Genomic DNA, 12403 nt, shown 5'->3' with positions numbered 1-12403 from the left:
GGTTTTACATCAAATATGAAATATTGGCAGTGTCTCTCACCTTGGCCTTGACGTTCTGTGCAGGTGTCGTGGCCTGAGTTGAGTGTCTTTCCCTTCACAGGGCAGGACCCTTTTAGGCAATGTGCCACCATCCCCACCCACCCAGCTCCCGTAATTCCTGTGAAATGTGGAGTTTGTGATCTTTTTTAGCTTTTTTGGGTTGGCTTAGTTTTCATGTCAGGACTAGCACAGTTTCATCCACGCTATAAGTGAGGTCTTTCCCACTGAAATGCAAGGGTAGTGGTTGAGTGAATGGCCCAATCTGTGGTGTCCACATATGTTTAATTCATCATAAGCAGTGGCCAGGAAAAGCTGGCAGAGCTGCAGGGAGACTCACAGGGACCACCAGGGGGCCGGTGCTGCGTATGGTGATGTGACATCTAACTCAGAGCCTCATTGTGGGGGGAGGAAGGGGCCTGGGCAGTTCAAGTCTCTGTTCCCTGAGCTAACAAGCTTCCTTCACGCCCTTCCCTTTGTGAATATCCAATGAAGGTCCTCCAGGATGCGATCCCCAAATGTCAAGTACCGAGGGGAGAGGTTGGCACAGCAAGCGCATGACGACTTGTGTGGTTGCCAGGCCTATGAGTTCATCTTTTATTTACTGCCTTTTATTTCCCCTTTTTCAATTAACCTTATCATTCCTTTCAACTGGATGTGGCTGAGGAAATGCTATGGAGGAGGTATTTTTATTTTTTGCCTTTAAATAATGTAACAGAAGCCCATGAAGTCAATGTCACCTTTTAAAAATAGTGATTTTTTTTTTTTAAATAAGAAAAGAAGAAGAGGCATTGCTCTGTGTGGATAGAAAGGCTGGCCAAATATTCCAAGTTGCTTCTTAGCTTCAGAACATTCTCTCACGCCTTCTCTCACAGAGAGGAGGTTGCAAATGTTACAGAAGTAAAAACAGAGATGGAGGCATGGCTCAGTGGGTAGAGCACCCACCGATGAACAAAAGCATCAGGTACTGAGTTTGAGTCCTGCTCTTGGACCTAAAAAAAATAAAGACGTGCAAACAGGCTAAATGTGATGTCAATAATTTGCCTGATGGGATTACAATCTAGTAAGTGTGGCTGCCCTGCAGAGTTGGGTCTTGTAGGCTATTGTTTTACAGGCAGTGGTGTGTGTGTGTGTGTGTGTGTGTGTGTGTGTGAGAGAGAGAGAGAGAGAGAGAGAGATCTTTCCTGAGGGCCCTGGAGGTCTGAGAAAGGGAGAGGATGACAACAGAGGGATACTAAGACGTCCTGAGCTGCTGAGAGAGCTAGGGCAGGACAGGAAGGGCTGTGAAGGTTTGGGGTCCTCACTGTAAAGGGATTTACAGCCCAGAGAGGGTGAGGCGGGAGGAGAAGACGCAGAGCAGAAGGGGCAGTGCGCCATATTAGGACAGCTCACTTTAATTCCCATCTTTTGTGGACGTCTGAAGCCCATGGACTTGGAATTCCAGGAGAGGAAAGCCCCAGGGAGCTTGCACTTTTCTCAAAGGAGGACATTTTCTCCCAGCATCAAGAAGCTCCGGGGGGGGGGGGGGATGAGGGACGAGGTAACAAACAGTACAAGAAATGTATCCAATGCCTAATGTATGAAACTGTAACCTCTCTGTAATTCAGTTTGATAATAAAAACTTAAAAAAAAAAGAAGCTCCATTTTTCTTTCTCTCTAGGAAATACCTAGAAAAGGGAGGAAAATAGGAAAGGCCTCTTGAAATAGCACTCGGGTATCCTCGCTAACTTGTGAGAGATTCCTCAGTTTGCTCCAGAGAGTTCTATGCACTTAGGGAAGTGGAGAGTGTTGCTTCTGAGAAATCTCTCCATGGGCCAACAGATTTGGTTGTAGGCAAGTTTGGGTAACTCTAGCCATTTCCCTAGATCCCATTTTTCCTTTGATGATGGTATGGTCTGGTTTAATTAAAGTGTCACCATTGAGGCCCACATGTGGTGGTACACACCTGTAATCCCAGCTACTCGGGAGGCGAAGGCAGGAGGACCTTTAGTTCAAGACCCATTTGGGTAAAAGTATGACTTTCTATGTGAAGAAACAAATGGAAGGAAAAGGATTAGGGCAGGCTCAAGGGGTATTGTCCAACAAGCTGGGGTATTAGCTCAATCTCTAGTACCTTCCCCCCCAAAAGTTGCTGCTGACCATACATGGTAGAACATGCCTGTAATGTAGGAGGAGCACGCATTTGAGGCATGCCTGGCCTACCTAGTAAGAGGCTGTGTGAGAAAGATAAAGAAAGTTGCTCTTGGCTGGATATATAGCTCAGTAATGGAACATATGCTTAGCATGTTCAAAGCTTCAGGGTCAATCCTCAGTACAAAAAAGGAAAATGCAAAAGTTACTGTTAAACCAGGAACTTTGGTTAGGCACTGGTGGCTCATGCCTGTAGTCTAAGCTCCTCCAGAGGCTGAGATCTGGGGATGGAAGCCTTCAATCTGAGGATTGAAGCCAGCCCAGAAGGAAAAGTCTGTAATCAGTTTGTAATATGTTTATCTCCAATTATCACCACAGGAAAAATATAGATAAAAAGAAATAGAAAACAAGCTGGAAGAGGAGCTATGACTCATGTAGTGGAACACCAAACTTGAGCAAAAATGCCAAGGGAGAGGTCCTGAGTTTCAGACACATGCACCCTCCCTCCTTGCTAAGGAAAAATGCTTTGGCTTCGGTAGGTCTAGAGACTGCTTGTGTATTTTGGGACAGGAACAACATCATCTCGCACTCACCACTCAGGATAAGGATCACTTAGAACTGTCCGGTATGAATATGAACTTGATTTGTTTTCTATGTTATATTGTTTGAGAAGGACCTTTCTGACATTTCAAAAAACATTTTATTTTTTATGAACTGGATATACTCCAGTGATAAAATGCCAGCCTTGAATAGAAAAAGCTAAGTGAGGCTGGGAATGTGGCTTAGTGGTAGAGGGCTTGCCTAGCATGCATGAAGCCCATTCCTCAGTACCACATAGACAGAAAAAGCTGCAAGTGGCGCTGTGGCCCAAGTGGTAGAGTGCTAGCCTTGAGCACAGACAGAGCCCAGGACTTGAGTTCAAGCCCCAGGACTGAAAAAAAAAAAGGTAAGCAATAGAGCAAGCCAACCCCCCCCCCCCCAAGTAATATACCAACTAAAATATTATTAGTTGTACAGGGGGCTTTCTTTTGACATGTCCATATATACCTATCTCAGTCAGACTCGTATCCTCTGTGATTCCTGCCCTCCCCTCCCCCTCCTTTCTGGCATTTGAAGTCTTGCTGAATGCCACACTTTCCCTCAAATTCGCAGGAAATGTCTGTATGTTTGGCAAGCTCTCTCCTCCTCCTTCTCCACCCTCCTAGCCCCCAAAGTGTCACTCTGCAAAGAGAGCCTTCATTATCTTCTCTCTTTTTTTTTTTTTTTTTTTGGCCAGTCCTGGGCCTTGGACTCAGGGCCTGAGCACTGTCCCTGGCTTCTTCCCGCTCAAGGCTAGCACTCTGCCACTTGAGCCACAGCGCCACTTCTGGCTGTTTTCTGTATATGTAGTGCTGGGGAATCGAACCTAGGGCCTCGTGTATCCGAGGCAGGCACTCTTGCCACTAGGCTATATCCCCAGCCCTTATCTTCTCTCTTAAACATACTGTAGCTACAAAATGATTCCATTTTCCTCCTTTCCTCTTCTTTCTTTTTGGCTCTAGGGTTTAAACTCAGCTTTGTAGGCAAACTGCTCTACCACTTGAGAAACACTCCTAGCCCTTTTGTGCCTTATTCTTCTATGAAGACCTTGTTTTTTGTTTTTGCCTGTGTTAGCCTTGGATCACCACCCTCTTGCCTATTCCTCCTGAAGTGCATACCCAGATTGTTGAGATGGGGGCGGGGGGGGGGTGTCTCACTAACATTTTGGTTGGCCTTGAACCATGATCCTTCAGATTTCAATGTCCTGAGTAAAAAGTACCTGGGATTACAGGTGCCATCTTGCCCAGCCTCCATCTTCAATCAGCTGATTTTGAAAGATCATGTTTATACATAACCTTTGTCAAATATCCCTACAAAATTCAAACTTTTTTTTTTTTTGGTCAGTCCTGGGCCTTGGACTCAGGGCCTGAGCACCATCCCTGGCTTCTTCCTGCTCAAGGCCCCTTCTGGCCGTTTTCCATATATGTGGTGCTGGGGAATCGAACCCAGGGCTTCATGTATATGAGGCAAGCGCTCTTGCCACTAGGCCATATTCCCAGCCCAAATTCAAACTTTTTTCTCTAGAAACTTCTATAATACTATTCTTTTTGTTGTTGGTTGTGGGACTTGAATTCAGAGCCTGAGCACTATCCCTGAGCCTCTTTGTACTCAGGGTTAGTGCTCTACCACTTGAGTCACAGTACCACTTCCAGTTTCTGAGTGGTTAATTGAAGTAAGAGTCTCATGGGGACTTTTCTGCTTGGGCTGGTTTCAAACCAAGATCCTCAGATCGCAACCTCCTGAGTAGCTAGGATTATAGGTGTGATCCACTGGTGTGAGTCACAGGTATAAGCCAGTAGCACCTGGCAAGGTTATTCTTTTGTGTTGTTGTTGCCAGCACAAGGGCAAGGCCTCATGCTTGCTAGACTTGCTTGCTCGGCTATTTCTGTACCAGGGAAGGCATGCCCAGCCTGGCTTTTTGCTGATCATTTTGGAGATGGAGTATCACAGACTTTTCTATCCAGGCTGGCTTTGAATTGAGAGCCTCTTGATTTCAGTCTCTTAAGTAGTTAAGTTATAGGTGTGAGCCACGAACACCCAGCTCTATAATGCCATATGCATGGCAAATCTGAGGATCAATTTTCCGAATATAGTAATATGACAGTTGGGGCTAGAAGAAACAGCACCAGGAATTAGAGGGCTAGAAACTAGAGTCTGGGCATTACTTTGAATAGACAAAAAATTCTTTTACTTCTTTAACATGTTGTTTTGAATACCTACCACTGTCCTATGTTTAATGCTATGGCAGCAAATAAATCAGACAAAGTTCTTGGGAGTAGAAAGATTATCAACTACAGAAATTAGTTACATAGAATATTAACTGCAAGAGACCTTTATTTTGAAGAAAAATACAGCAGAGATGAAGGGTAGAGAGTATGTGTGCATTAAAAATAAGGTGGCCTTTGAGCAATGGCTTGAGAGAAGGCTCTACTGACATCTGGGAGGAAAAAGTCCTATGCACAGAAAACAAACAGCAGTGCAAAGGCTCCCAGGGAACAGCCCAAGAGACAGCCTAGAGTGACTAAGAAACAGCTGGTAGAAAAGCCTGCTGGTCAGCTGGTAGTGAGGTCAGGGGGTTAAAGTTAAGGGCAAACCTTCAGAGCCATATAGGAGAGTGTAGCTGCTTTGGCCTGAGACTCTTTGTGCTCAAAGCTAGCACTCTACCACTTGAGCCACAGCACTGTTTCCTGTTTTCTGGTGGTTAATTGGAGGTGAAAGTCTCATGGATTTTTCTGCCCAGGCTGACTTTGAACCGCAATCCTCAGATCTCAGCTTCCTCAGTAGCAAGGATTACAGGTGTAAGCACCCAGTTGCTTTGGCTTTTATTGTGGTGGGAAATGGAGCCAAGAGAGGGACTGGAGCCAGAGAGGGAGAGGTTCTGATTCTACAGGATCACTGGATAAGAAGGGCAGGACAGTGCTGGGAATGTGGCTTAGTGGTAGTGCTTGCTTAGCAAGTATGAAGCCTGGGTTCGGTTCCACAGTGCCACATACACAGAAACAGCCGGCAGTGGCGCTGTGGCTCAAATTGTAGAGTGCTAGTCTCCAGCAAAAGAAGCTCCGGGACAGTGCCCAGGCCAAGTTCAAACCCCAGGACAAAAAGAGGAGGAGGGGGAGCAGAAGGGAGGGGAGGAGGAGGAGGGGGAGGGGAAAGAGGGGGGAGGGGGAGGGGGAGGAGGAGGAGGAGGAGGAGGAGGAGGAGGAGGAGGAGGAGGAGGAGGAGGAGGAGGAGGAGGAGGAGGAGGAGAAGAAGAAGAAGAAGAAGAAGAAGAAGAAGAAGAAGAAGAAGAAGAAGAAGAAGAAGAAGAAGAAGAAGAAGAAGAAGAAGAAGACAGGTGTAAAGTAGGAGAGATCAGTTTGGAGACCACTGCATTTATTCTAGAAGTTAATGGTACCAGAAATTAATCAGAAACATTTGATATGTTTGAAAAGGTGGGGGTGAGCTGGGGATATGGCCTAGTGGCAAGAGTGCTTGCCTCGTATACATGAGGCACCGGGTTCGATTCCCCAGCACCACATATACAGAAAATGGCCAGAAGTGGCGCTGTGGCTCAAGTGGTAGAGTGCTAGCCTTGAGCAAGAAGAAGCCAGGGACAGTGCTCAGGCCTTGAATTCGAGCCCCAGGACTGGCCAAAAAAAAAAAAAAAGAAAAGAAAAGAAAAGGCGGGGGACAATGTACTTATGGAACACAAAAAGGTGGGATGCAATTATTTTTTAGAATGCTCAACTTGTAAGAAAACAGATCTGTTTGGCCGCTACTCTTTGCTGCCAGGCGCTTCCAGATTTAATTCTGGCGCACACCTTTTGGGGTTTTGCAGCCGACCTAGAAAGCATTGCAGAGTACCCGTGGGGCCGGCAGGTGGCGCCATGGGACCGCGAGCCGCGAAAAGAAGCTTTGCAGCCCCAGCCGGAATCCATCAGCACAGCCGTCAGTTCTGCACCGGTGCTGCTGCTCCCGGAGGAGCGGTGCTCACAAGTTGAGGGCAAGAGGCTTGGCCAGTACTCTGATTTCCTTTTAGGCTAAGGTGCACCCGAAGCCCTCCTTAGTCGGCTTCTGAAACCCTCAGGGGCCAGGAGGGCGCAGCCCTTTCTGCACCGGCATTGAAAACCGGAGGGCTTGCAAGGCAGAGCAGCGAGAGCCCGCAGCCCCGGGCTGCAGGGTGACGTTCCAAACCCGCCAAGCTAGAAGCCGGCACCTACTACCGAGTCCTCCCCAGGGAGCGCCCTACCCACGGGCCGCTCCTTTTCATTGGCAGCCGGGCTGGAGACTCCGCCCCCTTCTCTACGGCTCTCATCTATGATTGGCTCTCGAGTCCCGGCTGTCCACGCCTCCTCCCCTCGCACATACACAAGAGTCACGCGCCTTTCAGTTGGAAACTTGGCGTGCGGAGGAGGACAGTGGACCCTAGCTCCCCGCCCATTTACCTTGCCATTGGCCCGTGGCGCCGCGCATGACCACGCCCCCATTCCAGCCCCCTGGCTGGGAGGGTGGGCGCTTGCTTTTGATTGGCTGGCAGGCTTGCCTCTTGCAGGAGCAGCTGGTTGCTCCTCTCCCTCCCGCCCTCTCCCTCCTCCCGCGGGGCCTCGGGGTTCCTCAGCTGGCGGCGTTGAGTCAGTGTCAGTCAGGGAGGTGGACTGTCGGGCGCCGGGTGCGGACGCTCCAGTGCAGTCTCGCTCGGGGGGCCGGTGCCCGCGCTCGCGCCGCCGCCGGGTGGGAAGGATGAAGTTGCGGCTGGAGCGGCCGCCCTATGATTGGCTGTGGTGCTTGTGAACCCGAAGTAAAGATGGCGGGCGGGCAGGCAGCCGCCGCACTGCCCGCTTGGAAGATGGCGGCGCGCCGCAGCCTGGGCACCCGCGGCCGGGGGGTCCTGCGGGCGGCGGCGGCCCGGCTGCTGCCGCTGCTGCTGCTGAGCTGCTGCTGCGGCGCGGGTGGGTGCGCGGCTGCAGGCGAGAACGAGGAGACGGTGATCATCGGGCTGCGGCTGGAGGACACGAACGACGTGTCGTTCATGGAAGGGGGGGCGCTGCGGGTGAGCGAGCGGACCCGGGTCAAGCTGCGGGTGTACGGGCAGAACATCAACAACGAGACGTGGTCCCGCATCGCCTTCACGGAGCAGGAGCGGCAGCCGCACGCGCCAGGCGAACGCGGGCTGGGGGGTCCCGCGCCGCCGGAGCCGGACAGCGGCCCCCAGCGCTGCGGCATCCGCACCTCAGACATCATCATCATGCCGCACATCATCCTGAACCGCCGCACCTCGGGCATCATCGAGATCGAGATCAAACCGCTGCGCAAGATGGAGAAGAGCAAGTCCTATTACCTGTGCACGTCCCTGTCCACGCCGGCCCTGGGAGCCGGCGGCCCGGGCTCCGCCAGCGGGGCCGTCGGGGCCAAGGGCGGCGCGGGGGTGGCCGGGCTCCCGCCGCCCCCGTGGGCCGAGACCACCTGGATTTACCACGACGGCGAGGACACGAAGATGATCGTGGGCGAGGAGAAGAAGTTCCTGCTGCCTTTCTGGCTGCAGGTGATCTTCATCTCGCTGCTGCTGTGCCTGTCGGGCATGTTCAGCGGCCTCAACCTGGGGCTCATGGCTCTGGACCCCATGGAACTGCGCATCGTGCAGAACTGCGGCACCGAGAAGGAGAAGAATTACGCCAAGCGCATCGAGCCCGTGCGCAGGCAGGGCAACTACCTGCTGTGCTCCTTGCTGCTGGGCAACGTGCTGGTCAACACCACGCTCACCATCCTGCTCGACGACATCGCCGGCTCCGGCCTGGTGGCGGTGGTGGTCTCCACCATCGGCATCGTCATTTTCGGGGAGATCGTACCCCAAGCCATCTGCTCCCGCCACGGCCTGGCGGTAGGGGCCAACACTATCTTTCTCACCAAGTTCTTCATGATGATGACCTTCCCCGCTTCCTACCCGGTCAGCAAGCTGCTGGACTGCGTCCTGGGTCAAGAGATAGGCACGGTGTATAACCGGGAAAAGCTGTTGGAGATGCTCCGGGTCACTGACCCCTACAACGACCTCGTGAAGGAGGAACTGAACATCATCCAAGGGGCGCTGGAACTGCGCACCAAGACGGTGGAGGACGTGATGACTCCCCTCCGAGACTGCTTCATGATCACCGGCGAGGCCATTCTGGACTTCAACACCATGTCGGAGATCATGGAGAGCGGCTACACTCGCATCCCCGTGTTTGAGGGAGAGCGCTCCAACATCGTGGACCTGCTCTTTGTCAAAGACTTGGCCTTCGTGGATCCGGATGACTGTACTCCCTTGAAAACCATCACCAAATTTTATAACCACCCCTTGCACTTTGTTTTCAATGACACCAAGTTGGACGCTATGCTGGAAGAATTTAAGAAAGGTGGGAAATTTTGGTATCTTTCATTGGCTTGCTCTCTCGCTCTCTCTCCATCCTCCTCCCTACTCCAGCCCTCTAACCCTCAGACCAACCCCCCAAGGCGAGTTGACCGCAATTTCTCCTTCCCTGTCTTAATTGCGAAGTTGAAAGGGTGGCATGGATTGGGGACGGATTGAACTAGTAAGCACTTGTAGGTTCTTTAAAAGCACAAGACTGCCATCAACTTTTCCCCTTTATCAAAAAGCAGGTTTTGTAATATCGGTGCATGATGCTCAAAGGGAAAGGGGTGTCGGAGGACGCTGGTTTGCAGGAGGAGGTCGGCTTCATTCATTGTTTGAGTTCCGAGTTGGTAGGTGAAATAGGCGCTGGCGAATGCTATGCACTTTGCTTGGCATCTGATCACAGACATTAGGAAAACATTTCAATAGCTTGTCTGCTTAGTCCTTTTCCTTCCCCCTAAAAATCGACACTAATATTTCAAAGATTGGAAATGCATTTTTAAAAATAGTTTCTGGGTGTCCCTCCACATGTGGGAAAGGTAGAGGTGCTTGGGGTCAGCCAAACATCATAAAAACTTCACTTGTTTTGGATGTTATTGCCTTAGGAAAAATTAGTTAATATAAAACTTGGAAAGACCAGAGGTAAAAAGAAAAAGGCTTTTATGAGGCAATGTATCTTAAGTTTCCTTCATTGTGTGTTTACATTTACTGACTTACTGACAATAAGTAATTTTTCTTAAACCAAGCATGGTTTTGGCAGGAAGCTTGAGCTTTGACTGTCAGATGGATTCCTCTGCTAATTATGGCTTATTTATTTTCTAACTCTTTGCAGTTTAAAAGTGTTCTCTTTTTAACCTTGATCGCCTGATACATTAAATTAAAGCATGCCTCCAAGTTAACAGCTCTTGATCCAGGGTGTTTAACAAGGAAGAGGAGGAAGCCCAGGATCTGATGTGTCTACAACACATCAGTTCTTGTGTTGTGGTATTGTTTGTTTTACCATGAAATGAATTATTAAAATGCTGAAAGTTCCTAGTAAAGAGCTAGTGTGATTTGAAAACCTAGGGATGGCCACTTTTTTGACTGCTAGGAGGCTAATGCATGGGCTTGTATGAAAATGAAAATGTGTATAACCATTCAGGACCTTACTGCCCTCCAAAATAAGGTTCCTTCTTCACATGCAGTCATGATGGCTGATGGTGGTGGTCTTTACTCTGGTAAAGGCCAGGTATACTTGGTGACAGCTCCCTGGGTGGGATGGGGGTGTTCATCTGAGTCAATGCTGGTTCCCAGTCCCTTTTCCTGTCTGAGTGAGGTCCTCACAGATCAGGGACCACAGTGCAGTAATTTTCATATTAAAAAAACAGAGCAGAATGTGCTTCAGCACTTGGTAATTTGCATTTAAAAACAGACGGACTTTCTTCTGGATGCTTAAACAGCAAAAAGGAAAACTAGTGGCAGGGAAATGTCATTCCCCTTCTTTTGGGAATGTCATTATTCTTAACACCGCTAAGCTGTTTATTAAAGTCTAGGGTCTCCCTGCATTTCACAGCAATAGCTGTAATACAGAGAGATGTCTTGAAATGTTTGAGAAATGCTATCACTGAATTTCCCAATAGTGATGCAGATAATTTATTGTATTTTTTTAAATTTAGAATTTTTGCATGTTAGCTTATGAGTTACTAATACTTGTTTGAGCCAGGTATGGTGGTGTATACTTGTAGTCCTGGCTACTTGGGAGGCTGAAGCAGGCAGAACACTTGGCCTCATAAGACCTGCCTGGGCAACATATCACAAGACAAAAAACAAAACCAGAACTAGTTTGTTCTTTCTGTTGGGAGTCTGTTCTTTACATACATACATATATATATACATATATATTATATATGTTTGGGAATTTATTCCACTTTAGAACTCATTAGTCCTGCTCCTATTGAGAGTTTAAAAGCTTATTTTAAATTTTTTTGGTTGTCCTTGAAATTTCCTGTGTTGGGCTTGTTTTCATGAAGGACTGTTTTCTTCCCCCATCCACTTACACGGTATTATTTGAAAGCTATTTTTTAAATGATTGAGTTGCTAATGTTTTCCCATGAATTCTAGGAAAATAGCAGCATGTTTAAAATCTTGTTTTTGTACTCATCCAAAATTATATACAGAATTTGGTTAAGAAGATAGTAAAAGTTGAAGGTGCATTTAGTTTAGTGGCATATTCTAAAGAGCAGACAAAAACAGATTATTGCAAATTGGAAATTTAAAACATGGTCTCCAAAAGATAGAACTGGTGCTTATTATTTAAATTATAGGAACAATTATTTGCTTTGCTTTTTTTTTTGGTGTTTTGGATGAATTTAGTCACTTTAATAAGGTATGTTAGTTCTTTTGTTGTGGTTTTGTTGTTGGTTGTGGGGCTTGGGCTTGAACTCAGGGCCTGGGCTCTGTATCAGAGGTCTTTTTGCTCAAGCCTAGTGCTCTACCACTTTGAGTCATAAGTTCTTCTTCCCACTTTCTGGTGATTAATTGGAGTCTCACAGACTTTCCTGCTCAGGCTGGCTTTAAACTGTGATCCTCAGATCTCATCCTCCTGAGTAGCTAGGATTGCAAGCATGAGCCACCAGCACCCAGCTAGTTATTTTATTCTTGTACAAAAAGATTATTAAACCCTGTTTAAACTCCTCTGAGAATGAGATACAAAATTTAAAAATAACTTGGATTGCATATGCCAGTGATCTACACAGTAGTCTTCCCATTATAGAATAATAATACTGTAAATGACACTATTTTTGGTGTAGTAATACAGTTAGATAATAATATAATAAGTTTGCAATGCACTTTGTTGGAAATAGTGTTTTACTATGTTGCTCAGGGTAGTCATTCTTTTTTTTTTTTTTTTTGGCCAGTCCTGGGCCTTGGACTCAGGGCCTGAGCACTGTCCCTGGCCTCCTCCCGCTCAAGGCCAGCACTCTGCCACTTGAGCCACAGTGCCGCTTCTGGCCGTTTTCTGTATATGTGGTGCTGGGGAATCAAACCTAGGGCCTCGTGTATCCGAGGCAAGCACTCTTGCCACTAGGCTATATCCCCAGCCCGTCATTCTTTTTTTAAATATACAACTTAAAACTTTTTTCTTCATTTTCAAATTCAGTTATGACATAATTTTATCAGCCCGCCCTCTATTGTTTTTCTGTGTTAAATAGAAGTATGTGGTATGGTTTGAAGAATTTCCCTTTCTCCCTTTCTTTTCTTCTAGCCTCACCATTTCTAAAAAACAAATAGCCCCAATAATACCAGGTGTAACAA

The 12403-nt window shown here is 47.9% G+C and overlaps 1 protein-coding gene across 4 annotated transcripts in view; it reads left to right on the top strand.

The window, feature by feature from the left end:
- The first annotated feature begins 6056 nt into the window (after nucleotides 1-6056).
- Nucleotides 6057-12403, top strand: part of Cnnm2 (cyclin and CBS domain divalent metal cation transport mediator 2) — a 118499-nt gene continuing 112152 nt past the window's right edge. Inside the window, exons 1-2 of one of the 4 annotated variants that reach the window (XM_048338334.1) lie at nucleotides 6057-6176; nucleotides 6408-9113. In XM_048338334.1, the coding sequence (XP_048194291.1) occupies nucleotides 7493-9113 (1621 nt within the window). In that variant the 5' untranslated portion in view covers nucleotides 6057-6176; nucleotides 6408-7492. The remainder of the gene's footprint in view (nucleotides 6177-6407; nucleotides 9114-12403) is intronic. The other 3 variants (XM_048338333.1, XM_048338331.1, XM_048338332.1) reach the window with 3 other exon arrangements.

This window comes from Perognathus longimembris, chromosome 2 (genome assembly GCF_023159225.1).
Source record: "Perognathus longimembris pacificus isolate PPM17 chromosome 2, ASM2315922v1, whole genome shotgun sequence".
In the NCBI taxonomy this organism is placed as follows: Eukaryota; Metazoa; Chordata; class Mammalia; order Rodentia; family Heteromyidae; genus Perognathus; species Perognathus longimembris.
Note: the sequence above shows the minus strand (reverse complement) of the source record. Positions and strands in the feature narration are given on the sequence as shown.